General features: G+C 37.9%; 1 protein-coding gene across 6 annotated transcripts in view; it reads right to left on the bottom strand.

Moving 5' to 3' along the window:
* Nucleotides 1–26,014, bottom strand: part of STAG1 (STAG1 cohesin complex component) — a 381,944-nt gene that overhangs the window by 109,599 nt on the left and 246,331 nt on the right. For all 6 annotated transcript variants that reach the window (XM_070072781.1, XM_002716398.5, XM_070072783.1 and 3 more), the window contains 3 exons: nt 17,731–17,882; nt 14,452–14,525; nt 2,159–2,282 (listed from right to left, as the gene is read on the bottom strand). In XM_070072781.1, the coding sequence (XP_069928882.1) occupies nt 2,159–2,282; nt 14,452–14,525; nt 17,731–17,882 (350 nt within the window). The remainder of the gene's footprint in view (nt 1–2,158; nt 2,283–14,451; nt 14,526–17,730; nt 17,883–26,014) is intronic.

Here is a 26,014-nt window from a genome sequence, read left to right as displayed (position 1 = left end):
CAAGTTCAGAGAAATACTGTATTGGGAGAGGTAGGAGTGTGCTGGGAAATAAAAGAATAGGACTTGAAATAAATTTCCATAAAAAGAATGCATGTACCTATGCATGTATAATCCTATGTTCTCTCCCAATGTAGTAAAATCTAATTCTCTCTAATGTAGTAAAATCAGAAGTGGCTTAGATGCAAAGGTTCCAAATTCCACATGATGATTAGAGAAAGAAAACATGGAATTTAGTTTGTGATTTTTTTTAAAGATTTATTTATTTATTAGAAAGGCAGAGTTACAGAGAAAGAAGGAGAGACAGAGAGAGTTCAATCTTCTATCTGGTGGTTCACTCCCCAAATTGCACCATTCTCTGGGACTGAGTCAGGCCAAAGCCAAGAGCCTGGAATTCCATGTGGGTCTCCCATGTGGGTGGCAAGGGCACCAGCAGTTGGGCCATCTTTTGTTTTCCCAACTGCATTAACAGGGAGTGGATCAGAAGTGGAACAGCTGGGACTGGAACTGGCACTCATATGGGATGCTGGCGTCTCAGGCAGTGGCTTAACTCCTTGCACATGCCATCCCCACTAGTTTCGGATTTATTATTGTTGATCAAAGGATACAAATTGTTGGAAACATAAATACTGAGGAAAAAATTCACTATATACAAATTGGACTTGCTACCAAATGAGATGGTAAGTCAGGAAGAAGGTTTTTAAAATCAATTAAAAATTAGTTTCTATGAAATTGAGTAACCACCCGTGATGATCTCCCTATACTCTAACCTCTTATACCAAAAATAGCCTATAAAATTCATTGGGATTTCACTTAGAATCTATGTTAATTTTGAGGCTTTCAAAGTGGTTTTGATAAGAATAATCACATCGGGCCAGCGTTTTGGCATAGTGGATAAAGCCACCACCTGCAGTACTAGCATTCCATAATGGGCGCTGGTTTGAGTCCCAGTTGCTTCACTTCTGATCCAATTCTCTGTTAGGATGTGGGAAAGCAGTGGAAGATGGCCCATGTGCTTGGGCCCCTGCACTCACACGGGAGACCTGGAAAAAGTTTTATGCTCCTGGACTTAGATTGGCCCAGCTCTGGCCATTGCAGCCACTGGGAGAGTGAACCAGTGGATGGAAGATCTCTCTGTATCTCTCTGTCTCTATATAACTCTGCTTTTAAAATAAATAAATTTTTTTGAAAAAAAAAAAAAAAAGACTATTTAAAATGTAAATGCTCAATATGCTGATAGTGATAACTGCTTTTTAAGAAATATAATATCTTCTAACAGTTCAATAAACAATAACAATATAAACTGTTATAAGATTTCTATAGAGTATCTGAAGTTCAATTTATAAAGAATTTCAGGTCACATGACATGAACATTTCAATGATTTATCACTCCTATCCTTTTTTTAAGGATTACATACTTAGTACTCAAGGGTATAGGATTCTTTCATGAGTCAGAGCTTATTCTAAAGCCTAATTTTTCTTTAACTTCAACTTTTCATTTAAAGAAATGATTTATTTTCATTTTATTTGAAAGGCAAAGACAGATTCCATGTGCTGCTTCAGTCTCCAAATACCCATAATAGAAACTTTGATGCAGGCTGAAGCCAGGAACCAGATATTTAATCTGGTCTCTCTTGTGGGTAGCAGGGATCTTATGTACTTGAACCATCACTTGCTGCCTTCCCATGGTGCACATAAGCAGAAAGTTGGACTGGAAGTGGAAGCAGGACTTGAACATAGGTACTCTGATATGGAATGTAGGCATCTCAGGAAGCAACTTCACTGCTGAACCAAATGCTTGCCCCTTATTTACGTTTTATATATTAAAAGAAAAAAAGAAATCTCCTTTTGATTCTAAGCTAGAAAACGACTGTATCTATCTTCTTGGAATACTACACAGACTCTCTTAAAACTTGAGAAACACCATGTTGTCAATATGGATTCAGCACAGTATTTCAACTAAAATAACACAGGGTTTTCACATGTGAGATAATGTTTCAAGTTTTAAAATGATCATCAGGTAAACAGTTATTCAGCTGCATAACCTTAAACTTCCATACAATGGTAACTTTTGAAAGATCAGTTATTGTCATTTTGATTGTAGCATCCTCATAATCATGAAAAATTATCTTTCATCAAAGCTTAGAATGAAGCAACTTACTCTGTCATGAAGAGTCCAGCCAACATATTTTAGGTAACTGTCATTTAAGAAGGCATCACTGTACATTTTCATCCATACTCCTATTTCTTCAATACAAATGGCTCTAATTTCAGCAATAGCATCACTAGAGGAGGAATAAAACAAAGCAGACAAACCTGTAATACCCATAGCTGCAACATATTCAACTAATTTACATCAAGAATTATTCATTATTAATGTACCACTGTATTCACATTGCACTCTTAAAAACCTGTTAACATGGATATTTTCTATTTTTTATGACTTCTGTAAAATAAACTATCAATATCAAACTAAAGCTTCTAAAAATGCTTAATACACCTGTTCTATGAGAAGACTTCAAAAGTTATAGAAAAAATGGAATTCAAAGATTAGTTTTTAGTGGAAAAAATTCTGAAATTCATACATATGAATGATTTTCAAAAGTTCAAGGACTTAAAAATATTTGTTATCCAAATAAGCTTATTGTTAAAAATTTTTAAAGCTTTACTTATTTTTAAAAGATTTATTCATTTGAAAGTAAAATCATAGAAAGAAGGAAAGACAGACAGATGGATCTTCCAACTACTGTTTCACTTCCCAAATGGCCCCAATGGCTGTGGTTGGGTCAGGCCAAAGCCTGGAACTTCACCTAGTTTTCCCATGTAGGTGACAGAGGCCCAAGCACATGGGACATTTTTTGCTTTCCGAGACACATTAGCAGAGAGCTGGATCAGAAGTGGAGCAGCCGGAACTTGAATTAGCACCCTTAAGAGATGCTGGTGTTGCAGAATGTGGCTGGCTATGCCACAATGTCAGCCCAACAATTTTATTTTTACTTTTAAAATTTATGTTTTTATTTGAAAGGCAGAGTTACAGGGGGAAGAAGGGGAGGAAGGGGGAGAGGGAGAGAAAGAGAGAGAGAGATTGATTGATTGATTTTCCATTGGCTGGTTCATTCCCCAAATGGCTGTGATGGCTGGAGCTGGGCCCATCTATAGCTAGGAGCTTCTTCCGGGACTCCCATGTGGGTGTAGGGACCCAAGAACTTATGCCATCTTCTACTGCTTTCCCAGGCCATAGCAGAGATCTGAATTGGAAGTGGAGCAGCCGGAACTGCAGGCGATGGCTTTACCCACCATGCCACAGTGCCGGACCCCACAATTTTATTTTTAACAATGTATTTTCCTTTTACTTTAAAAGCAGAGAGACACACAGAGACAAAAGATCTTCTATTCACTGATTCACTTCCCAAATGCTCCCACCAGCTGGGGTTGGATCAGTCTGAAACTATGAATCTGGAACTCAATTCAGGTCTCCCACGTCGCTACAAAGGATCTCTTATTTGAGTTACCACTTCCTGTCTCCCATAGTGTACACTGGCAGGAAACTGGAAACAGAAGTGGAGCTGGGACTTGAACCCAAGTACCAATACTGGATATGGTTGTCCCAAATGGTGGCTTAACTGTGTCAAATGCCCAACTCTAAATTTATCTTTTAATTCCATCTTTCCACAAACATTCCAAAGGACACTCCTAGAAGTCATTATTGAAAATGTTCATTCGCCGGCGCCGTGGCTCAATAGGCTAATCCTCCACCTAGCAGCGCCAGCACACTGGGTTCTAGTCCTGGTCGGGGCGCCGGATTCTTTCCCGGTTGCCCCTCTTCCAGGCCAGCTCTCTGCTGTGGCCCGGGAAGGCAGTGGAGGATGGCCCAAGTACTTGGGCCCTGCACCTCAGGAGAGACCAGGATAAGCACCTGGCTCCTGCCATCGGATCAGCGCGGTGCGCCGGCCGCAGTGCGCCAGCCGTGGCAGCTATTGGAGGGTGAACCATGGCAAAAAGGAAGACCTTTCTCTGTCTCTCTATCTACTCTGCCTGTCTAAAAAAAAAAAAAAAAAAAAAAAAAAAAAAAAAAAGTTCATTCACAAAATCTAAAATCTTGAAGTAATTTTAAACTATGCAGATATAACACAGAGTTAAAAACATGTTTGACCATTTTAATTCACAGGTCTTTCACATTTTTTAGACTGAAGCACAGGAAGAATAATCCAACTTTTAATCATGATAGAAAAACTTTAGTGACTGCACTGTGAAATGGTGGCAGAATAACCCCAATAGTCAAGAATTCTGGCTCATTGCCCAGATGACTTTCCACCTCATTATAGACAACCAATAGAAAGATCCTAGGACTATGCTTCTTCTCCAGGATCTGTGAATCATGAACAAACACAATGCTAACACTTTTTCCTCCTCTTTCACCAAGTTATTAGCCCCAGCTTTAACAAGTATTAAATTTAGTGAATTCTAATTTTTTTTGTAGATCAGTCTCCCAGTTTCTGACTTATCATTATGAATAAGTAAAATTTTTAATTTTTAGTCTTCCCATTTATATGAGGCAATATTTGTCACTTTAGTTATTCTAATATTTCATTCCCTTGTTCCAATAAATCTGTTTCTTTGAGGTATCTGTCATTGCTTAAGAATAAAAATAGAGAAAACTTTGTTTTCCTAAGTCATATTGTCAATTACAAACTAGTTTTCCTATATTTTTTGGTAGTATCTTTTCCTCAAGGAAAGGATATACATGGTAATGGCTACTGATATAGGCTCTAGAATAAGACACCCTGAATTAAAATTCTGGTTCTGCTATTTCCTAACTGTATCACTTTGGACAATTTACTTCCCTCTTCCTTAGGCTTCTTTATCTGTAAAGAATAACGTTACCTAGTTCATAAAGTTACTGTGCAAATGAAATCACTTAGTATAGAAAAATACTTTAAATTGTGCCTGGCACCTACTAAACTTTTTCTAAATGTCAGCTATTATAATGTTATAATGTTTAAGTTTTATCAATCTAGACATTCACAGACAATATACACAATAGCTTTACTACAAGCATAAGAATACACTCCTTATTAGTACTGAACATATGTCTCAATGTCATTTTTTATAAATATAAAAAAGTTCAGACATAAAAATGTTATAGAAAATAACATAACTGTGGATCCCCTGTACAGATAAGAAATAAAGTATTTCTTGGCAGTTAAAAGTATATGATTCTTAATTATGTATTTCCCTAGCAGTAAATTACTATCTTTGATTTGAGGAATATAATTCTCATCTGTATGTTAATGTTTTAACTTCATGTATACTGTTTTACTATTTGAAACTTTACATAAGTATTGTCATACAGGTATTCTCCAACTTGCTTTTTCACAAACCATGGATTTCTTTAAGGATTTTATCTATTTGAAAGAGTGACAGGGCAGGGAAGAAAAGCGAAGAGGAGAGAGAGGTATCTTCCATTTGCTGGTTGATTTCCCCAAAAATGCTCACAATAGCTGGATTGGCTGAAGTCAGGAGCCAGGAATTCCCAGGTTTCCCACATCATCTGCTGCTTCTCAGGCATGTTATTAGGGCACAGGATGGGAAGTGGGGTAGCCAGGATTCAAACTGGTACTCTGATAAGAGATGCAGGCATCCCAACCCATTGTACCATAACATTTGCCCTTTTTTTCTTTTTTAAAAGTTGTTACACAGCTTAATGGGGTACACACAGTATAAAACAATCAACCCAGGCAACTAGCCTTTTCACTTTCATGGAGCCTAGTAGCTCCTTCCCTTTGAGGTATTTACTTATTTATTTCCATCTTATTTGAAAGGAAGAGAAACAGGGAGTAACAGAGACCTTCCATCAGTGGTTTATTGCCCAAATGCTTGAAACAGCCAGGGCTGGGTCAGGCCAAAGCCAGGTGAATGGAACTCCATGTGAGTTATAAAGTGGGGGGCGGAAACCCAAATACTTTATCCATCTCCTGAAGCCTCCCAGAATGCACAAAACAAAACAAGGAACTATGATATGGGATGTGGGCATCCCAAGCAGTATCTCAACTGCTGAGCCAAATGAATGCCTCTTCCAGTTCTTTACACAGTATATAATACATTAATATGAATGGAAGCCAACCCATATTGCTGTTTTATAACACTGGAACTTGTTACTGACTGTACTTGTTATCCAACTTCCCTGAACCCCAAACCCCCATTTCCCAGTGTGTAATAGCGAACATTTTAAGTTCAGATGGACTATATATTTAATTTCAATATATGAGAAAGAACATATGATATTTGTCTTTCTGTGTCTGGCTTATTTCATTTAAAAATTATTGACTCACCCATGTTGCTGCAAATGTCAAAATTTTCTATGGCCAAGTAATATTCATTGTACATGTATACCACATTTTCTTTATCATTTCACCCATGAAAATGGGCACATAATGCTATGAAATGCTTTGCACCACCTAGGGACTCTGCCAGCAAGGCTATCAAGAGATGAGGTCCCTTCAAACTTGAACTAGAAGTGTGAAGCTAAAATAAACCTCTTTTCTTTATAAAGTTACCTAGCCTCAGGTATTTCATTACAGTAATGAAACACAAATTGATATGGCAGGCTCTGCTTAAATAAAATACAAATCAATATAAGATAATGAAGGAAATGGAAGCATGACTGTTTCTCTGAGAATGAAAGGTGGAGAGCTTTGATGAAAAACTTTCATTAAGGGGCCGGCGCTGTGGCACAGTGGGTTAACGCCCTGTGGCTTGGGATCCTAAAGTGCTGGCATCCCCTATGGGTGCCGGGTTCTAGTCCCGGTTGTTCCTCTTCCAGGGCAGCTCTCTGCTGTGGCCCGGGAAGGCAATGGAGGATGGCCCAAGTGCTTGGACCCTGTACCGGCATGGGAGACCAGGAGAAAGCACCTGGCTACTGGCTTCGGATCAGCGCAGCGCAGCGCAGCGCACTGGCCGCAGCAGCCATTGGGGAGTGAACCAGTGGATGGAAGGCCTCTCTTTCTGTTTCTCTGGCTCTGCCTCGCTCTGTAACTCTGGCTTTCAAATAGATAAAATAAATCTTTAAAAAAAAGTTAAAAAAAGAAAAGAAAGACTTTCATTAAAGGTGAATCACTAAAATAAATGTGGCTTTATTTTGCTGTCATAGCTTGAGGAAAAATCATAAAAATAAATAAAAAAAATTTGCTCTCTCTCTCTCTCTCACTGTCTAACTTTGCCTGTCCCCCCCCCCCAAAAAAAAAGAAAAGAAAAAATGAAAAACTTAGTGTAATATGTTGTATTAACAGAATAAAGAAGATCTGTTTGACCATCTTAATGGAAACAAAAGCAAACAACCATGAGGGAAATTATGGGGGGGGGGGGAGCCATTGTAATCCATTAACTGTACTTTGAAAATTTATATTTATTAAATAAAAAATTAAAAAAAAAACACCTAACAAATCAGGCTAGAAAGGAACTTTCTCATCCTAATAATGGTCATCTTTACTAAACCTGTAGCTACCATCATCACACTCCTCTCTTTGCATTTTTTTTATTTAAAAACTTTTAATAAATGGATTCATTATTTGAGAGTCAAACAGCCAGAGAGAATGAGAAAGAAGAGTCAGAGAGCTACCATCTTCTGATTCACCATCCAAATGCCTGTAATATCTGGGATTGGACTATACATAAACAGGGGGCAGGAACTCAATGCACATCCCATATGTGAATGGCAAGGACCGAATCACTTGAATTATCACAGGCTGCCTCCCAGGGTACTGTCAGCAGGAAGCTGGAATTGAGAGTGGAACTAGGACTTGAATCCAGGCTCTCTGATACCAGATATGGGCATCACAAGTGAAGTCCTAACTGCTATGCCAATGCCTGCCCCTATTTTTATTTTGAACTGATATACAATAATTGTGTCTATTTATTTGATGCACGTGTACATTCTATAATGATCAAAACAGGTAACTGGAATATCCATCACCTGAAAATTAATATTTCTTTGAGGTGAGAATATTTGAAATCCCCTCTTGAAATACACAATGAATTATTGCTAATTTCATTTGCCTTACAACTTCTCTCCACTACCCCTCAACCATTACTCTCCTTAGACTCTAATGACCATTAGTCTATCTTCAACTTCCCTTAAGTGTAATTTTATGACAATCCATGAATGAATTTATGAGGTATTTGCTTTTTTGTGCCTGATTTACTTTACTTAAAATATCCTCCAAGGTTCACAAAGTTGTTACACATGACAGGATTTCATTCTTTTGGTATGGATGAGTAAACGGAGGATACTTCAAAATGTTCATGGAGGGACGGCCGCTATGGCATTGCAGGTAAAGCCGCTGCCTGCAGTGCCAGCATCCCTTATGGGAGCCAGTAGGAGTCCCAGCTGATCCTCTTCTGATCCAGCTCTCTGCTATGGCCTGGGAAAGCAGCAGAAGATGGCCCAAGTCCTTGGGTCCCATCACCCACATGGGAGACTGGGAAGAAGCTCTTGGCTCCTAGATTTGGATGAGCCCAGCTCCAGCCATTGTGACTACTTGGGGAGTGAACCAGTGAATTTAAGATCTCTCTCTCTCCTTCAAATAAATAAAAAATCTTAAAACAAAAACAAAATGTTCATGAAATTAATATTTATTTTGGTATAAAGGAATTTTGAAATCCAGGCATATGAAATATCTATTAAAAGTTTAAGGAGGCCGGCGCCGCGGCTCACTAGGCTAATCCTCCGCCTAGCGGCGCCGGCACACCGGGTTCTAGTCCCGGTCGGGGCGCCGGATTCTGTCCCGGTTGCCCCTCTTCCAGGCCAGCCCTCTGCTGTGGCCAGGGAGTGCAGTGGAGGATGGCCCAGGTGCTTGGGCCCTGCACCCCATGGGAGACCAGGAAAAGCACCTGGCTCCTGGCTCCTGCCATCGGATCAGCGCGGTGCGCCGGCCGCAGCGCGCCAGCCGCGGCGGCCATTGGAGGGTGAACCAACGGCAAAGGAAGACCTTTCTCTCTGTCTCTCTCTCTCACTGTCCACTCTGCCTGTCAAAAAAAAACAAAAAAAAAACAAAACAAACAAACAAAAAAAAAAAGTTTAAGGAAAAATTGTATGAAAAAACTACACAAAATTAAAAAAAATCATTGCAGCAAAATAAACTTATCTTTTCCCCATGAACTTCCTGAAGTGCCCTTGTATTTCATTCTGTATATATATTCCACATTTTTTCAGCCATTTGTCTGTCGGTGGACATGTAAGTTAAGTCTGTATTTTGGCTACCATGAATCCCGCAATAAACATGGGGATGCAGATGTCTCTTCAACATATTAATATTTCCCTTAGCTATATATCCAGTAGTGGGATTATTGTATCTTACTTTTTCTGAGATTTTTATGAGAAATCTCTAAACTGTTTTCTATAACAGCTGTACTCTTACATTTTCACCAATAGTGTAAGAAAATTCCTGATTCCCTGCATCCTGGACAATATTTGTTGTTTTTTTATCTGTTTGATCACAGCCATTTTAAGTCGTGTGAGATGATAGCTCGTTTTGTGTTTGATTTGCATTTCCCTCATTGTTGGTATTGTTAAGATCATGAGTAAAGCAAAGGTATCCCTCATACTATTTCTATTCAATATCATACTGAAGACTTCAGGCAGTAAAATAGGGGGAAAAGAAGAAAGAAAACTAAGGATACACAGAAGGAAGAATTAAATCTGCTTTTATTCACAGATGACATGAACTTGTATATAAAAATTTATAGACTTTACAAAAATAAAAAAATGAACAAAAAGCTTTATGAACCCCAATCCCTAACCACCAGGATAAAGGCAGTCTCCTTTAAATATTAAATCAAATATTTAGAAATCAGCAAATAAGAATCTAAAACAGAAACTAAAAATCCCATTCACAGCAACATAAAAAAATGAAAACTCCTAGAAATAAATTTAACAAAGTAATGTAAAATTTCTACACTGAAAATTATAAAAGGCTAAGAGAAATTAAAATAATAATTAAATAATAAACAAATAATAATTAAATCAACAGAGAACACAAATCTCTGTTTATGGAATGGAAGCGAACATTGTTAAGAGTTTAATTCTCGGGGACGGTGCTGTGGCGCATTTGTTAAAGCCCCAGCCTGCAGTGCCGGCATCCCAAATGGGCGCCGGTTTAAGTCTTGGCTACTCCACTTCCAATCCAGCTCTCTGCTGTGGCCTGGGAGAGCAGAAGATGGCCCAAATCCTTGAGCCCCTGCACCTGCATGGGAGACCTGGAAGAAGCTCCTGGCTCCTGGCTTCAGATCAGCTCAGCTCTGGCCGTTGCAGTCATTTGGGGAATGAACCAGCAGAATGGAAGACTGCTCTCTATATCTGGCTCTACCTCTCTCTGTAACTCTCTCTTTCAAATAAATAAAAAAGTAATACTTAAAACAAAAGAGACTAATTCTTTTCAATTTTTGGTGCACAGATTCAAATTTCAAAATTTCAGAAGCTTTTGTGTAAAAAGTGACATGCTGATCCTAAAACTTATATAAAATAAAATTGTAAAAGACCAAAGTAAAAAAAATTTTGAAAAACAACAAATTGGCATAATTCATGCTGCCTAGTTTTTGAAGAGAGATTTATTTATTTATTTGAAAGGCATTACAGAGAAGCTTTAGGGAGCACAGGGAGAGAGCGAGCAAGTGAACAAGAGAGAGGGGGAGAGAGAGGACAAAGATAACTTCAGTCACGTAGTTCATGCCCCAAAAGGCTGCAAAGCAGCTAGAAACCCAGAGCTCCACCGAGGTTTCATAGGTGGGTGGCAGGGGCCCAAGCATATGGGCTGTCTTTTGCTGCCTTCTCAGGCATACCAGCAGGGAGCTGGATCACAAGTAAAGCAGTCAGGACTTTAACTTGTGCTCTGATAATGGAATGCTGGCATGGCAGGCAAAGGCTTAATCCACTGTGCCACAATGCCGGCCTGTACAATATTTAATTTAAAAATGTATTCTAAAACTATTTGGTGCAGTGGTATAAGGATAGTCAAACTAGAAATTTAAAACTAAAACTATGTATTTATGTTCAATTAATTTTCAGGAAAAGTACTAAGAAAACAAATGGAAGAGGGCAGTCTTTGATTACATGGTAGACAACTGAGTGTCTATTTGCAAAATATAGACTTACATTTTTACATCATGCCATATACAAAAATTGGGTTAGACAATCATATCTTTAAGAGAAAAGATAGAATGGTTAAACTTCCAGAATAAAACAGAAGAGACCTTTGAGTTGGTAAGACTATTCACAGATGTGCAACCAAAAGCATGAATATAGAAAAAAACCTGTTAATCAGACTTCATACACATTGAAAATATGTTCTTTAACAGTCACCATGAAGAAGATGAAAGAACAACATACTGGAAAAAATATTTGTATATTATGTATCTGATAATGGATTTGTATCAAGAATATAAAAATTACTCCTATAAACCAGTCTCTCAAGAATTGTTTAACAGAAAACAGTAAGGATAGAGAAGACTTGAACACTATCAACCAACATGATGACCTAACTGACAAAACACCAGCCAACAAATGCTGAATGTATTTTCTTCTCTTTAGGAAATAGAACATTTACAACATAGACTATACTGTAAGCCATTGGCCAGCGCCGCGGCTCACTAGGCTAATCCTCCGCCTAGCGGTGCCGGCACACCGGGTTCTAGTCCCGGTTGGGGCGCCGGATTCTGTCCCGGTTGCCCCTCTTCCAGGCCAGCACTCTGCTTTGCCAGGGAGTGCAGTGGAGGATGGCCCAGGTGCTTGGGCCCTGCACCCCATGGGAGACCAGGAAAAGCACCTGGCTCCTGGCTCCTGCCATCAGATCAGCGCGGTGCGCCGGCTGCAGCGCGCCGGCCGCGGCGGCCATTGGAGGGTGAACCAACGGCAAAGGAAGACCTTTCTCTCTGTCTCTCTCTCTCACTGTCCACTCTGCCACTCTGCCTGTCAAAAAATAAAAAAAATAAAAAAAAATACTGTAAGCCATTAAAAAAAAACTTCAATAAATTTAAAAGAACTAAAACTATGTTCTAAGACTATAATGATATTGAAATAGAAATCAATATCAGGATGATATCTAGAAGATTCTCACACAGGTGTAAGGTTACTATGCTAAATAATCCATAAGTCAACTAAACAAACCAAAGGGAAATTAGAAAGTATTCTGAATTGATGAATGCAAACACAACAGACCCAAATTTAGGAGACATAGTTAAAGCAGTGCTATGAGAAAAATTTATTAGAGTCAATTCCTATATTAGAAAAAAAGAAAGGTCTCAAATCAAGAATTTTAGTTCCACCTAGAGAAACTAAAAGAGCAAACAAAAGTGAAACTGAAAATAAGGAGAAGACAGGAAATAAAAGAACATAAATCAGTGAAACAAACAGAAAGAACTGAAGAAACTCAATGTAACCAAAATCTCATTCTTTAAGTAAAACCAGTAAAATTAATTAGCTCCAGATAGATTAACCAGAGAAAATAAAAAACTGGGGAAAAGGGCAAGAGAAATAAAATCACCAATATTATGAATAACTTTATGCTGACAGTTGAATATAATTTAACACATATGAATATTTATTTCTTATAAGACATAAACCATTAAAGGTTACTTATAAAAACAGATAACTGGAATAACCATGTATCTAGTTAAAGATATTTAATTTGTAGTTAAAACACTACTAACAAAAAAATCTATAGGTCCCAATGGTAGAATTCACATCTGAAGAACAAATAACACCAATTCTATTCAACTGCTGTAGAATATATAAAGAAAAGAATAACTGTACTTCAAGAAGTCAACAGAATAATGGGATTAAAAAATAAATTCCTGGAAAATCCATATTATGAAAGAACTATGCATATGTTCAAAATTTTTTATCAAAATGTACTTTTAATTCCACTTTTCCAGGTATCATCATATATCATTTATGAGGCTTTTATTCCATGAATTCATATTAGCAGCTGAAAACCAATCAATTTAATCACCATATTAACAGTTTTAAAAAAAGAAAACCATATAGTCATCTCAATAGTGGTAGAAAAGCGCCTCCTTTCTCTCTTTCTGTCTCTCTCACTGTCCACTGTCCACTCTGCCTGTCAAAACAAAAACAAAAACAAAACAAAACAAAACAAAAAAACAAAAACAAAAACAAAACAAAACTTGACAAAATTTTGCATCCATTCCTTACAAAAACTCTCAGAAAACATGAAGGAAATGTCAATCTGTCAAAGGGCATCTATGAAAAACTTAAAGCTAGTAACATATTTAATGGGGGAAAGATGCTAATTTTGCTTTAAGAATGAACCTAGACAAAACAACAAGGAGTATATATTGCATAATTCCATTCCTTCAAAATTCCAGAAATGCAAAACAAATCAGACAGCAGATGAATTACAAGTAGCCATGAAAAAACTTCGAAGTTGATGAACATATTCCATTATTTTCCTTGTGGTGGTGCAGTTTATCTTATATCTATTACACTTCCATAAACCTGTGGTTAAAAAAAAAATGGGAAAAGACAGCCTAGCAGGTACGTAACAGCTCTTGCTGCCTCTCTTCAAATAAATATGTCGATTATGCATTAAGAGTATAGTTAATGCAAAAAAGTAGATGCAAAACTGCACTTAGAGAGTCAGCCTTGGCCCTCTTTCAAAATGTCTTTCTATGTACTTCAAATTAAAATGTGTAAGTCCCATTAACATATCAAAGTTATTTATCAAATGATTTGTTTATTTATATGAATTGACTAACTAGTTTCAAGTGTATCTGAAAAGTGCCATTACCTTGTCTATTTTCTTATACATCTTTCTGTGCCACTTATAATTAACAGAAGGTAACAGTTATATGGTCATAATTTACTATTTCTATGAGAAATATGCTTTTTTACAATGTAGTGTTTTAATACGACAAATACTTTCCTAACAGTTTCTATATAGTTGAAGGTAAACAAGTTACAGGATACAAGAAGTACTGCATTATCTGTGGGTGCCCTTTTCTGTCCTCTTTTCTCCCATCTTCACAGAGTCTTTGGAAAAGATTATTGGTTAATTTTATTATGGGTTAAGTCAGCACCATAGGGCAAGAAATAGGGTATTACATTTTTACAAATGTGGAAACAATAATATTCTATTAAGTCATTAACTTAAGAATCTTATTAATTAATATACCATCAGCAAAATCCAAGTACACAGACTACCTCCAAAAATAAATGTGTTAAAACTGGAATGCATGGCAGCAGTAGCAGTGGTGCTGGTGCCATTTATTGCAGAGACATAGACTATTCACTCAGCATTTATTAGCAAAGGAAGAACTACAAATGATAAATTTTCCCCGAAAAAAAGTTATTATTAGCAGAGTTGTATAGCTTTAGTAATTAATATGGGGTATAAATAAATAACAGTTCAAGTTAAAAATCTTCTAAAAAAAATCCCTTACCGGTATCTATGAACAAATATGCCCTTAAAAATAGAGTTCATCATATTTTCGATTTCATCCTGATTTTCTTGTAGCTGAAATTAAAAAAAAAAAAAACAATAAAAGGTAAATTGAAATGCTTATTTATTGTCAGTCAGTTATTGTCAGTCTGAGCAGTTACCAATTTTTTTTCTCATTTGTTGTAAAAGAGATGTCTCAAATTACCTGCATACTTGGATTATTTCTACAGCTTTACCACAATGCTGGAATCATTCATGCTTGTCTTTCTCTAGACACATACTACACATAACTACAACAAGGAGGTGTGCTGGTATGGTTAAGAGTAGTCAGACTATTTGTAAAATATCTGCTTTGAGGATGGGTGGCCTCAATTTCTATAAATCTGTCAAAACTAGGTCTTTGTCTAGGTTTTGTCTTCTTTGAATAATGATCATCCCTGATCTAATATGTCTGCTGCTGTGTAAGAAACTTCTTATTCTAAACATTACTCTACATCTGACGAGCCCACAACTGAATATAGCGTCAGGTTCTCAAAATAGGAGGTTATCACAAAAAAAGGATTCTGGCCACTAGCTGTAGAATGTAGCAACCAAAAGGAAATAAAAGAATATTACATAAAATATAAAAGTTTATCAGAGTTAAAGTCTGAGTTTATTCACTACTCCGAAGTAACAAAAGCACTATGAAAAATGACATTCCAGGTGCTATTTATCATACTAATTTGTTCTCTAATTTGCTGTGTAATAATCAGTGAAATATTTATTATATTTAAAAATGAAACAATAAAATTCTTTTAGACTTATTTTGTTGTTTTTTGTTACAATTTTTACTGAAATAAGTTGGGGAACATAAATATTACTGAACTTATGCTGGTTATCTCCTGATAAACCCTTCATTAAACTGAAAATGTGCTAAGTTAAAAAATGTACTTAATATACCTAACCTACTGAACATCATAGCTTAGCACAAAAAAGGCTATCTTAAACATGCCCTAGATGCACACTACACAATGACTAACAAGGAAAAGTGGTACTGTGGCTATGTGTGGTCAGACTATTTCCAAAATATCAACTGCTTTGGAATACTTAAATTAGCCTACAGTTGGGCAAAGTCATCTAACATAAAGCATATTTTATATGAAAAAAAAAAAAAAAGTTTTACACCTCAGGTACACACACTTTGAAGACATGATGGGATGCAAAAATGATGGTTTCCTAATACACAGTAGAGTATTGGCTGTTTTACCATCATGATAAGGATAATGTGACAAATTGGAAGCTTACGGCTTGCTGCCACAGCTCAGAATCACAAGATTATACTATATACTGCAGCCAAGGAAATGAAAACCCAAAATTTGAAGTACAATTTCTACTGAATGTGTACTTCTTTTGCACCATCAGAAAGCCAAAAATCCTAACTTGAGCCATCAAAAGCCAGGGACCACCTGTACTTTTGTATTATTTAAACTACTCCAACTTTACTGCAAGTTTTAAAAATTACTTCTGCTCCATTATATAAAAATCAATTAATTTTTAAGAGGAATCATGTTAGTGCATGGCACTGAATAAAACTCAGTTCCAGTATTTACTGCCATATTTCAAGTTTGGTATATGTATGGGTTAAATTGTGTTTCAAAAATGTATGTTTATGTCCTGATCCCTAGTATCTCAGAATATGATTTTATTTGGAAACAGCATTCTGGCAGATGTTAATTCATAAAGATGAGACCATAAACAAGTAGGATGGGTTCCTAATTCAATATAACTGGTGTCCTTATGAGAAGGATAAATTTGGAGACAAACAAAAAGGAAGGATATCAGGTAAAGACTGGTGGCAGGTTGATACAAGCCAAGAAACCAGAAGCTATGATACAATCTAATGTCTTCACAGGGAGCACAGCCTTGCCAACACAATTTTAGACTTCTAGCTTCTGAAACTTTGAGAAAATGACTTTTTTATTTTTTTTTTTTTATTTATTTTTTTTTTTGACAGGCAGAGTGGACAGTGAGAGAGAGAGACAGAGAGAAAGGTCTTCCTTTGCCGTTGGATCACCCTCCAATGGCCGCCGCTGCAGCCGGCGCACCGCGCTGATCCGATGGCAGGAGCCAGGAGCCAGGTGCTTTTCCTGGTCTCCCATGGGGTGCAGGGCCCAAGCACCTGGGCCATCCTCCACTGCACTCCCTGGCCATAGCAGAGAGCTGGCCTGGAAGAGGGGCAACCGGGACAGAATCCGGCGCCCCAACCGGGACTAGAACCCGGTGTGCCGGCGCCGCAAGGTGGAGGATTAGCCTATTGAGCCACGGCGCCGGCTGAGAAAATGACTTTCATTTCCTGAAGCCCTTATTTGGGATACTTTCTTACAGTAGCTCCATTTAAAAAAAATATATAGTACAGATAGTAATTTAATCATAAGGTTTCTTTTTTGCTTTTTGTCCCATTATAACACACTGCCCATTTTTCATATGACATTTCTTTGAAACAATGTGGTATTATTCCTTTGCTAAAAGACTTATACTGCAGATCTAAAACTGTATTTCATATTGGATGAAAAAATGTTTTCTAAAAGTCTTAATTTTTCAATTCTCCACATACTTCAACCACATGATATTTATTTCAAAGTTACCATAAGTGTCATATTTCCTGCTTAATTAAAGACTTTATTGTTGCCCTGCAAGTAAGATGATGGGTTTAAAAATCCACTTTAAAAGCATTTTCAATACATATACGGAAATGTTATAAAATTGCTACCAATCACAGGAATGCCTTACACATGAACTAAAATTTGTTTGGCTCAGTTCTTTTTTTTTATTTTTTATTTTTTAAAGACTTGTCTGTTTGAAAGGCAAAGTGATAGAGGGAATGAAAGGAAAAGAGGGACAGAGGAAGAGAAAGATCTTGAGTCAACTAGTTCATTCCCCACATGGAACCAACAGGTGAGGCTGTGGTCCCCAGTTCTGAAGTTTTAGTATTTGTATCAGACTTCCTGACAATTTTTCTGTGTTGCCTAATTCCCAAATCACCACCATCTCTCAAATGAAGAGGTATTATGTGATTCCCTGCTGCCATCAAACAATCACTTTTTTCATTTTTCAATCACATTTTTTCATCCAAAACACATTCAGTTTCATGAGAAAACTTTAAAATCAAATAATCTAACTTAAAAATAAATGTCAAAAATGCACACAGACATTTTTACAGAGAACATAAAAACTAGAAATATAGCTAGTATGTGTTTATGGAACATAAGAACAACAAAGCCATTCCATGGAACGAACTTACCTCTTTACGTTTCTGAAGTAGTAACTCCAGCCTTTCATTGGCTCTCTTCCCAATCATTTTATTTCTCTCAGCTTCATACTGTCTCTGTGTATTGTCCTGATGAATACTGAGGTTTAAGGCAACATTCACCAGAGCAGTCATGAGTTTCATGGCTATGAAATAAAGGAATATTATATAACTCTCCAATGAATCAAATCTTCATCCATAAGCACTCAAGTGATAAAGCAAATGGATGAAGGAAGGGAACTACACAAATTCTATTTCATAATCCATGCATAACTTGACTTCTTTAAAAAAAATTAACCTATAGAAATAAACATCATGTTTGTAACCAATATAATTTTCTCTGCCTCTGTAGCAAACAACTTGACTTCTTAATATTAGCCACTTAAAAATTACCAGCAGGAAATATTTATGTAACATTCAACAAGGCCTTCCCCAATTCCAGATACACACAGCCTAGTGAGGACATACTAATCAAGTTTAAACTTCTTTTCCGACCACCAGATCTGTGTACGCAAATGTTCCTAAATGTCTGCCTTAGATGTCTACCATCAATTTGTGATCTTTATTCTCAAAGATGACCCTTCTTTCCCTTTGTTCCTAACCTCAGTGAGTTATACAACTCCCAAGTCCTGAAAAACACACTGAGCCACCATTTAAAATGCATTCTGTGGATTTCCAATCAACCTATTCTTGCAATCTTAGTATTCATACACTTTCAAATTCACACTTATTCAATAGTGTCCTTATTAGAAAAAAAAGGAAAAAAACAGTGTCCTTATTGAATATTGTCAAATTCCTATTTTATATACAGTAACAAACATGAATAACACAAAGATTAAACTTTTGTCAATTCATATGTATTTTCATTACTGAGACAGAGTTTAAGAAATACTGTCAAAGGAATAATAAATGCAAATCAAAACCACAATGTGGTTTCACCTCACCCAGGTTACAATGGCTCACATATAGAAATCTACCAACAACAGATGATAGCGAGGATATAGGGAAAAAGGGACACGAACCAACTGTTGGTGGGAATGCAAACTGGTCAAGCCACTATGGAAGTCAGTCTGGAGATTCCTCAGAAACCTGAAGATAACCCTACCATACAACCCAGCCATACCACTCCTTGGAATTTACCCAAAGGAAATTAAACTGTCTGCACCTTAATGTTTATTGCAGCTCAATTCACAATAGCTAAGACATGGAATCAACCCAAATGCCCATCAACAGTAGACTGGATAAAGAAATTATGGGACATGTACTCTATAGAATACTACACAGCAGTAAAAAAACAATGAAATCTAGTCATTTACAACAAAATGGAGGAATCTGAAACACATCATGCTGAGTGAAATAAGCCAGTATGTTCTCCCTGATTGGTGACAACTGACCGAGCACCAAAAATGAAATCTGTTGAAGTGAAATGGACACTATGAGAAACAGTGACTTGATCAGCCTTTGTCCTGACTGTTGATGAACAACTTAATACTTGATCCCTTTTAGTATTTTTTTTGTCCTACTTAATACTGTTGGTTGAACTCTGTAATTAACACAATTATTCTTAGGTGTTTTAATTTAACTGAAAAGTTGTTGCTCCCCCTCTTCGTGGAGGAACGACACTAGACCCTGCGCTGTTCTTTTGTCTGCTCGGCCCTTCCCGGGTTTGCTGCTGGTCCTTCCTGGGTTGGCTGCCGACCCCTCCACCTCCGTGGAGGGGCGGTACCCCCTGCCACTTTCCCCGCTTCCGCAGAGGAGCGGCACACCGCCGGCCGGCTCTCTCGGAGGCTGCTCAGGTGTTCCTTCAGATGTACCCGGTGCATGTTGTCTCTCTCCTCCTTTATAGTCCTCTTCCACCAATCCCAACTCTGCTGCCCACACGCCGAGCACACTGCTCTCCTCCAATCAGGAGCAGGATCAGCTCCTGCAGCTTATCAGTCAAATTGGCGAGAGGCAGCTGCGTAGAAGTTTACTCCTCCCCAGCGCCATATTGTGGGAGAGCAGATGCATAGAATAAGTCTTAATTCCAGTAACTTAGTCTAGTCTCAGTTGCTCCCCACAAAAAGTGATCTCTGTTCAATATAAGAGTGGGAATAAGAGAGGGAGGAGATATACAATTTGGGACATGCTCACTCTGACGTGCCCCAAATGGTAGAGTTAGAAACGTGCCAAGGGATTCCAATTCAATCCCATCAAGGTGGCATGTACCAATGCCATCTCACTAGTCAAAGTGATCAATTTCAGTTCAAAATTGATCATAATGAACTCAAAAGGCCTCCATAGCCTTGGCAACTCATGACAAGAGCCTAGGGTGATTACTGACACCATAAACAAGAGTGTCAGTTTGTTAAGTCAACAACAAGAGTCACTGCACTTACTCCTCATATAGGATCTCTGTTCTTAATTAATGTGTTGTACATTGTGATTTAATGCTATTACTAGTACTCAAACAGTATTTTACATTTTGTGTTTCTGTGTGGGTGCAAACAGTTGAAATCTTTACTTAACATATGCTAAATTGATCTTCTGTATATAAACATAATTGAAAATGAAAAAAGGGAGTAATAAAATATTGTACTGGTAATAATTTCCCCCTTTAAGTTATTCAACTTCAAATTTTCAGTTATGAAAAAGTGAACTGTTTAGTGCTTTAGAAAAAATGATTTACATATTGGCAAATATATTCATTTGATTAAAATGAGCATGCATTTCTTTTAAAATATAAAAATTTCCTTTAGTTACATGTAGCAACATGAACAAAGGTATTTACTTTAAAATTTCACAGAACATGGAATTAAAGATTATTTTGGTGCAAAAAAATGTATGGAAATGTACATACTGCTACATATGTACATATGTTCATTTTTCACACACATTTAACCAATTTGTTACTCTGAAACTCAACATTTTTGCCAGATCCATGTTTACAGTGATTGTTTCTGCTCTTAAACCAAAATATAAAACAAAATTATTTAATTTAGTAAACATTTAGAATTACATCGAAGTCAAGGAAAATACAATTTATAAGAGCTTGTTCAGGGCACACAGATCCAATGGAATGTAATTCAGTACGTACTTCTAGATCTCTTCAGCAAAATGGCTTCAAGATCAAGGAGTTAGAAAGCACTAAAATTAACACCAACACTGATTAGAATTTACCACTGGAAGCTAATGCTTATTTGTTTTCTTATATTAATAACTTTTCCTTTTAGTTATCCATATCCTTTTGAACCAAGGTGTTAAACTCAAACTGTCATTAGGTAATGAACATCAGCCCAGCCCAGATACATAAGCAATAAAATAGCACACTGAAACAAAAAAATCAATATATGCTCAGAAAAATATTAATATGGCAGTATTTAGCCTCCGAGATAAGGTATTTCTAAATATGTAAAACTGAGGCGTCACTGAAATTTTCAGTTCACTGACCAATATATAAACAAACGATTGATAACCGCCTTAAATTTAATGAGATATACAACATGTGGATTACAATATTTTATTGACTTTACTGAAAAATACTGATAGCTGCACAGAGTGATAACATGAAATTTTACTGGTAGTGCTAACAGAAACATTTTATAACTTAATCCTATAGGAATCCAGCCATGATCCTATGAATATAGGCTTTCAAGTGTCTTCTTCTTGCCTACTAAGGAGAATACTTCATTTAGTTTCCATATTTTAACTGTAGGCTATAGAAGCAGAGACCATTTTCTAGTTCACCAATATACTATACATGGTCTGTTCTTCAGTGCTGAACAGAAAAGACAACACATGTAGCAGAAGTTGATGTTAAGTACAAACTTCAAAATGTTTAAAAACTTTTATAGCAATCTGATAACATTATTATTATTATTATTATTATTGACAGGCAGAGTGGACAGTGAGAGAGAGAGACAGAGAGAAAGGTCTTCCTATACCGTTGGTTCACCCTCCAATGGCCACCGCGGCTGGCGCACCACGCTGATCTGAAGCCAGGAGCCAGGTGCTTATCCTGGTCTCCCATGCTGGTCCAGGGCTCCTCCACTGCACTCCCAGGCCACAGCAGAGAGCTGCACTGGAAGAGGAGCAACTGGGACAGAATCTGGCGCCCTAACCAGGACTAGAACCCGGGGTACCGGCGCCGCAGTTGGAGGATTAGCCTATTGAGCCATGGTGCCAGCAATCGTTATGTATGTTTAATGATAATATAACACAAATACATTTCATTTTTTTCTTTAAGTCCTTTTTGTTACATTTTACAAAAGTACTATTTAGTGACAGGTTGGTAATTAGGTCTTTCAGGAAGATAGATTAAAAAGCAGAGTGTTGTTCATTATTTATCTATCAATCAAAAATATACCAAGCATTGTATCAGGTACTACAAAAACAAACAAAAAAGTTGTGATTTTGCATTCTAGTGAGAATATAAATAGATAATAGACAAATGGAAAACCATGTTAGTTAAATGGTAAATACTATAAAGAAAGATAAAGTATGGTAAGAAAAGAGAGAGAGTTAGGGGGTAAGTGTGTTTGTCTGTGAAGGAGGTACTATTTCAGATGATTAGTTAAGAAGGACTCTACAGACCTTAACATTTCAGCATGAAGTGAGAGAATGGGCATGGGATTGCATTGCAGATAAGTGTTTCTGCAGATGGAATACATAGGGCAAAGGTTATGGTGTAAATTGTTATGAGAATAGACATAAAAGACCAAGGTTTTCAATGTAGCTATAGCATACAAGTGGGCAAAGGCAGGAGATGAGACTAAGAGGCAAGAACAGAAGGATTCCACTAAAAGTGGTCTTCTGGTGAGATATCAGGAACCAAATCTAAATGGGGTAAAACGTACTGGAGTATTAAGAACTAGTTTGATTTATTTACTCACTTTTTAATTTTTTTTTATTTAATAGAGAGGGAGAGAAAAAGAGAGAGACAGAGAGAGAGAAAGCACACTTCCATGCATGGTTTCACTCCACAAATGCCCACAACAGCCAGGGTGAGCCAGGCCAAACCAGTTCGGAACTCAAGCTAGGACTCCATGAGTAGCAGGGACCCAAGTACCTGAGCCATCACCACTGCCTCCCAGGATACACATAAGAAACTGGAATTCAGACTAGAGACTGGACTGGAATCCAGGCACTTGGATATGGGAGGTAGATATCTTAACCACTATGACAAATGTTCACTCTGATTTACATTATAAATTATTGTACCAACATACCATAAAACAGTAAAACTGTAAAAAGGGAAGAGAATATTGAAGGAAAGTTGAAAATATTTTGATCAATTTGCAATTGTAATTCTTTTTAAAAAAAAAGATTTATTTTATTTATCTGAAAGAGGTACAGAGAGAGGTAGAGACAAAGAGAGGTCTTCCATCTGATGGTTCACTGCCCAGATGGCTGCAACAGCCAGAACTGTGCGGATCCAAAGCCTGGAGCCAGGCGCTTCTTCCTGATATCCATTGTGCGTGCAGGGCCCAAAGACTTGGGCCATCTTTTACTGCTTTCCCAAGCCATAACAGAGAGCTGGATCAGAAGAGGAGCAGCTGGGTCTAGAACCGGCATCCATATGGGATGCTGGCACTTCAGACCAGGGCTGTAACCTGCTGTGCCACAGCGCTGGCCCCACAATGCTAATTCTTAAGGTTTGGGGATGGACAAACTGAGACCAGTGATGCTGGTTGGGACTAAGGTAGCAGCAATAGATAGAAATAATTAGATATGAAACATATTTTGAAGGCAGAGCTATAAGATTGTTAGATTATAATAAGAAAACAAGAGAAATAGAGAGGCAAGAGGAATTAGAAAGGTGTTTGCTTATTGTATCTAAGAATAGATATATATTTAGAAACTACTATCAAATACATTGGTATTTGGAATCATACGATGGGATGACATATCCATCTAAAATATATCTACCCATTAGAAAAGATATGGGGGGCCAGCGTTGTGGCATAGTGGGTAAAGCAGCCACCCTCAATGTCAGCATCCCATATGTGTGTGGGTTCATGTCCTGGCTGTTTCACTTCTGATCCAGCTCCCTGCTAATAGCCTGGAAAGAGTAGCAGAAGATGGCCCAAATAATTGAGCCCCTCCTACCCACATGGGAAACCCGAATGAAACTCCTGGCACCTGCCTGACCCAGCACTGGATATTGCAGCCATCTAGGGGGTGAACCAGCACATGGAGGATCTCTTTCTCTGCCTCTTCTACTTTCTCTCTGTAACTCTGATTTTCAAATAAATAAATAAATTTTAAAAAAAGAGATGAGACATGATTTGTTACAAAGGAAAGCTTACCAAGATATCTGATTAGAAAAATGCAAGATGCCTGAGTGCATATTAAATTATTTACAAAAAGGAATGTTATTCTTTTTTATGGGCCAGTCACATTTCTTTACAGTTCTTCATTTATATGAAATAAAAACTATGATTTATTATTATTCCCTTCTTACACAGAGAAAAATGAGGCAGAGTTACACAGCTAATGAGTGGCAGAAACATTATTTGATTAAAGGCAGTCTTGCTCCATTCTATCACAATGTCTCCCACTGATTTTGTATTTGCTATTACATGCCTAACATTTCTTTGGAAAGATATATAAGAAATCAAGAACTTTGGTTTCCTTCAGGGAAGAGTCTGATGGATGAGGGCTAAGTAGAAAAATATACAACACTTTTTGCTTTAATTTTTAAATCATGTGACTGTATTAATTATGTCACTATCATTATTTTTTAATAAAAAACCATGGAATTGGTTTTTAATTTTTCTTTCACGAAGGACTGAGTAAACATTAAAGAAAGAAGATCTGAAAATCAAGTGCTGAGATAATTGAGTAAGCACAATTACTTAAGATCCAAAAGGAAAATGTGCTATTTCAGAAGACAAGTAAACAGAAAGAAGAGGTAGCTCTACCTTTCCAGAGAATGAAAGGGGTTGGCACTGTGGCACATTGAGTAAAGCTGCCACCTGCAGAGCCGGCATCCCATAAGGGCACCGGTTTGAGTCCTGGCTGTTTCACTTCCAATCCAGCTTCCTGCTAATGTGCCTGGGAAAGCAACAGAAGATGGCCCAAGTCCTTGAGCCCCTTTACCAAGATAGGAGACCCAGAAGTTCCAGGCTCCTGGCTTCAGATCAGTTCAGCTCCTGCTACAGCAGTCATTTGGGGTGTGAACCAGCAGATGGAAGACATCTCTCTCTGCTTCTGTGAACTTGCTTTTCAAAAAAATAAAGAAGGAAGGGGAGGGAGGGAGGGGACATCTGGGAGTCAGCCACTGACTTGAACCACAGAAAGTAACTGTTGACTTCAATAACAGAAGCAGTGAAGTGGCAGAGAGAAAACTGCATGGGAGAACTGCATAGGAGAAGACTAAGTCAAGAAACTAAATATAAATAATTCTTTGAGAATTGGTTAAATGAAAAGGAGAGAAACGGCACTGTCGCTAGAAGGCCATTAGGGAACCAAAATGCATATGATAGTTTATATGTCAAGGGTTGGCCTGGCTATTGTGGCCAGTAATATAATATAATCAAACACTAATCTGCCGGCGCCGTGGATCAATAGGCTAATCCTCTGCCTTGAGGCGCCGGCACACCAGGTTCTAGTCCCGGTCGGGGCGCCGGATTCTGTCCCGGTTGCCCCTCTTCCAGGCCAGCTCTCTGCTGTGGCCCGGGAGTGCAGTGGAGGATGGCCCAAGTGCTTGGGCCCTGCACCCGCATGGGAGACCAGGAAAAGCACCTGGCTCCTGGCTTTGGATCAGCGTGATGCGCCGGCCGCTGCGCGCCAGCTGCGGCGGCCATTGGAGGGTGAACCAACGGCAAAAGGAAGACCTTTCTCTCTGTCTCTCTCTCTCTCACTGTCCACTCTGCCTGTCTAAAAAAATAAATAAATAAAATAATTAAAAAACAAAACAAAACAAAACAAAACACTAATCTAGGAGATAGGTGTCTGGCACAGTAGTGAAATGACACTTGAGATACCTTTGAGATACCCACATTCCATGCCAGGGTGCCTGGCTTGAGTACTAGCTTCTCTGATTCCAATCCAGCTTCCTGCTGATGCATACCTTGGGAGGCAGAACGCAATGGTTCAAGTGCTTGGGTCTCGGCCACTCCAGTGGGAGACTGAGACGAGGCTCTAGGCTCTGGGCTCCTTCCTTTAGCCTGGTCCAGTCCTGGTTTTGAATGCTTGGTAAGTGAACCACTATATGGAAGATCTCTCTTTCAGTCTGTCTCTCTCTCTCTCTGCCTTTCAAACAAAATAAAGAATTTTTTTAAAAATCCACTAATCC

Source organism: Oryctolagus cuniculus, chromosome 4 (genome assembly GCF_964237555.1).
Source record: "Oryctolagus cuniculus chromosome 4, mOryCun1.1, whole genome shotgun sequence".
Classification (NCBI taxonomy): domain Eukaryota; kingdom Metazoa; phylum Chordata; class Mammalia; order Lagomorpha; family Leporidae; genus Oryctolagus; species Oryctolagus cuniculus.
The sequence above is the reverse complement of the archived record's forward strand: the minus strand, read 5'-3'. Positions and strand labels throughout refer to the sequence as shown.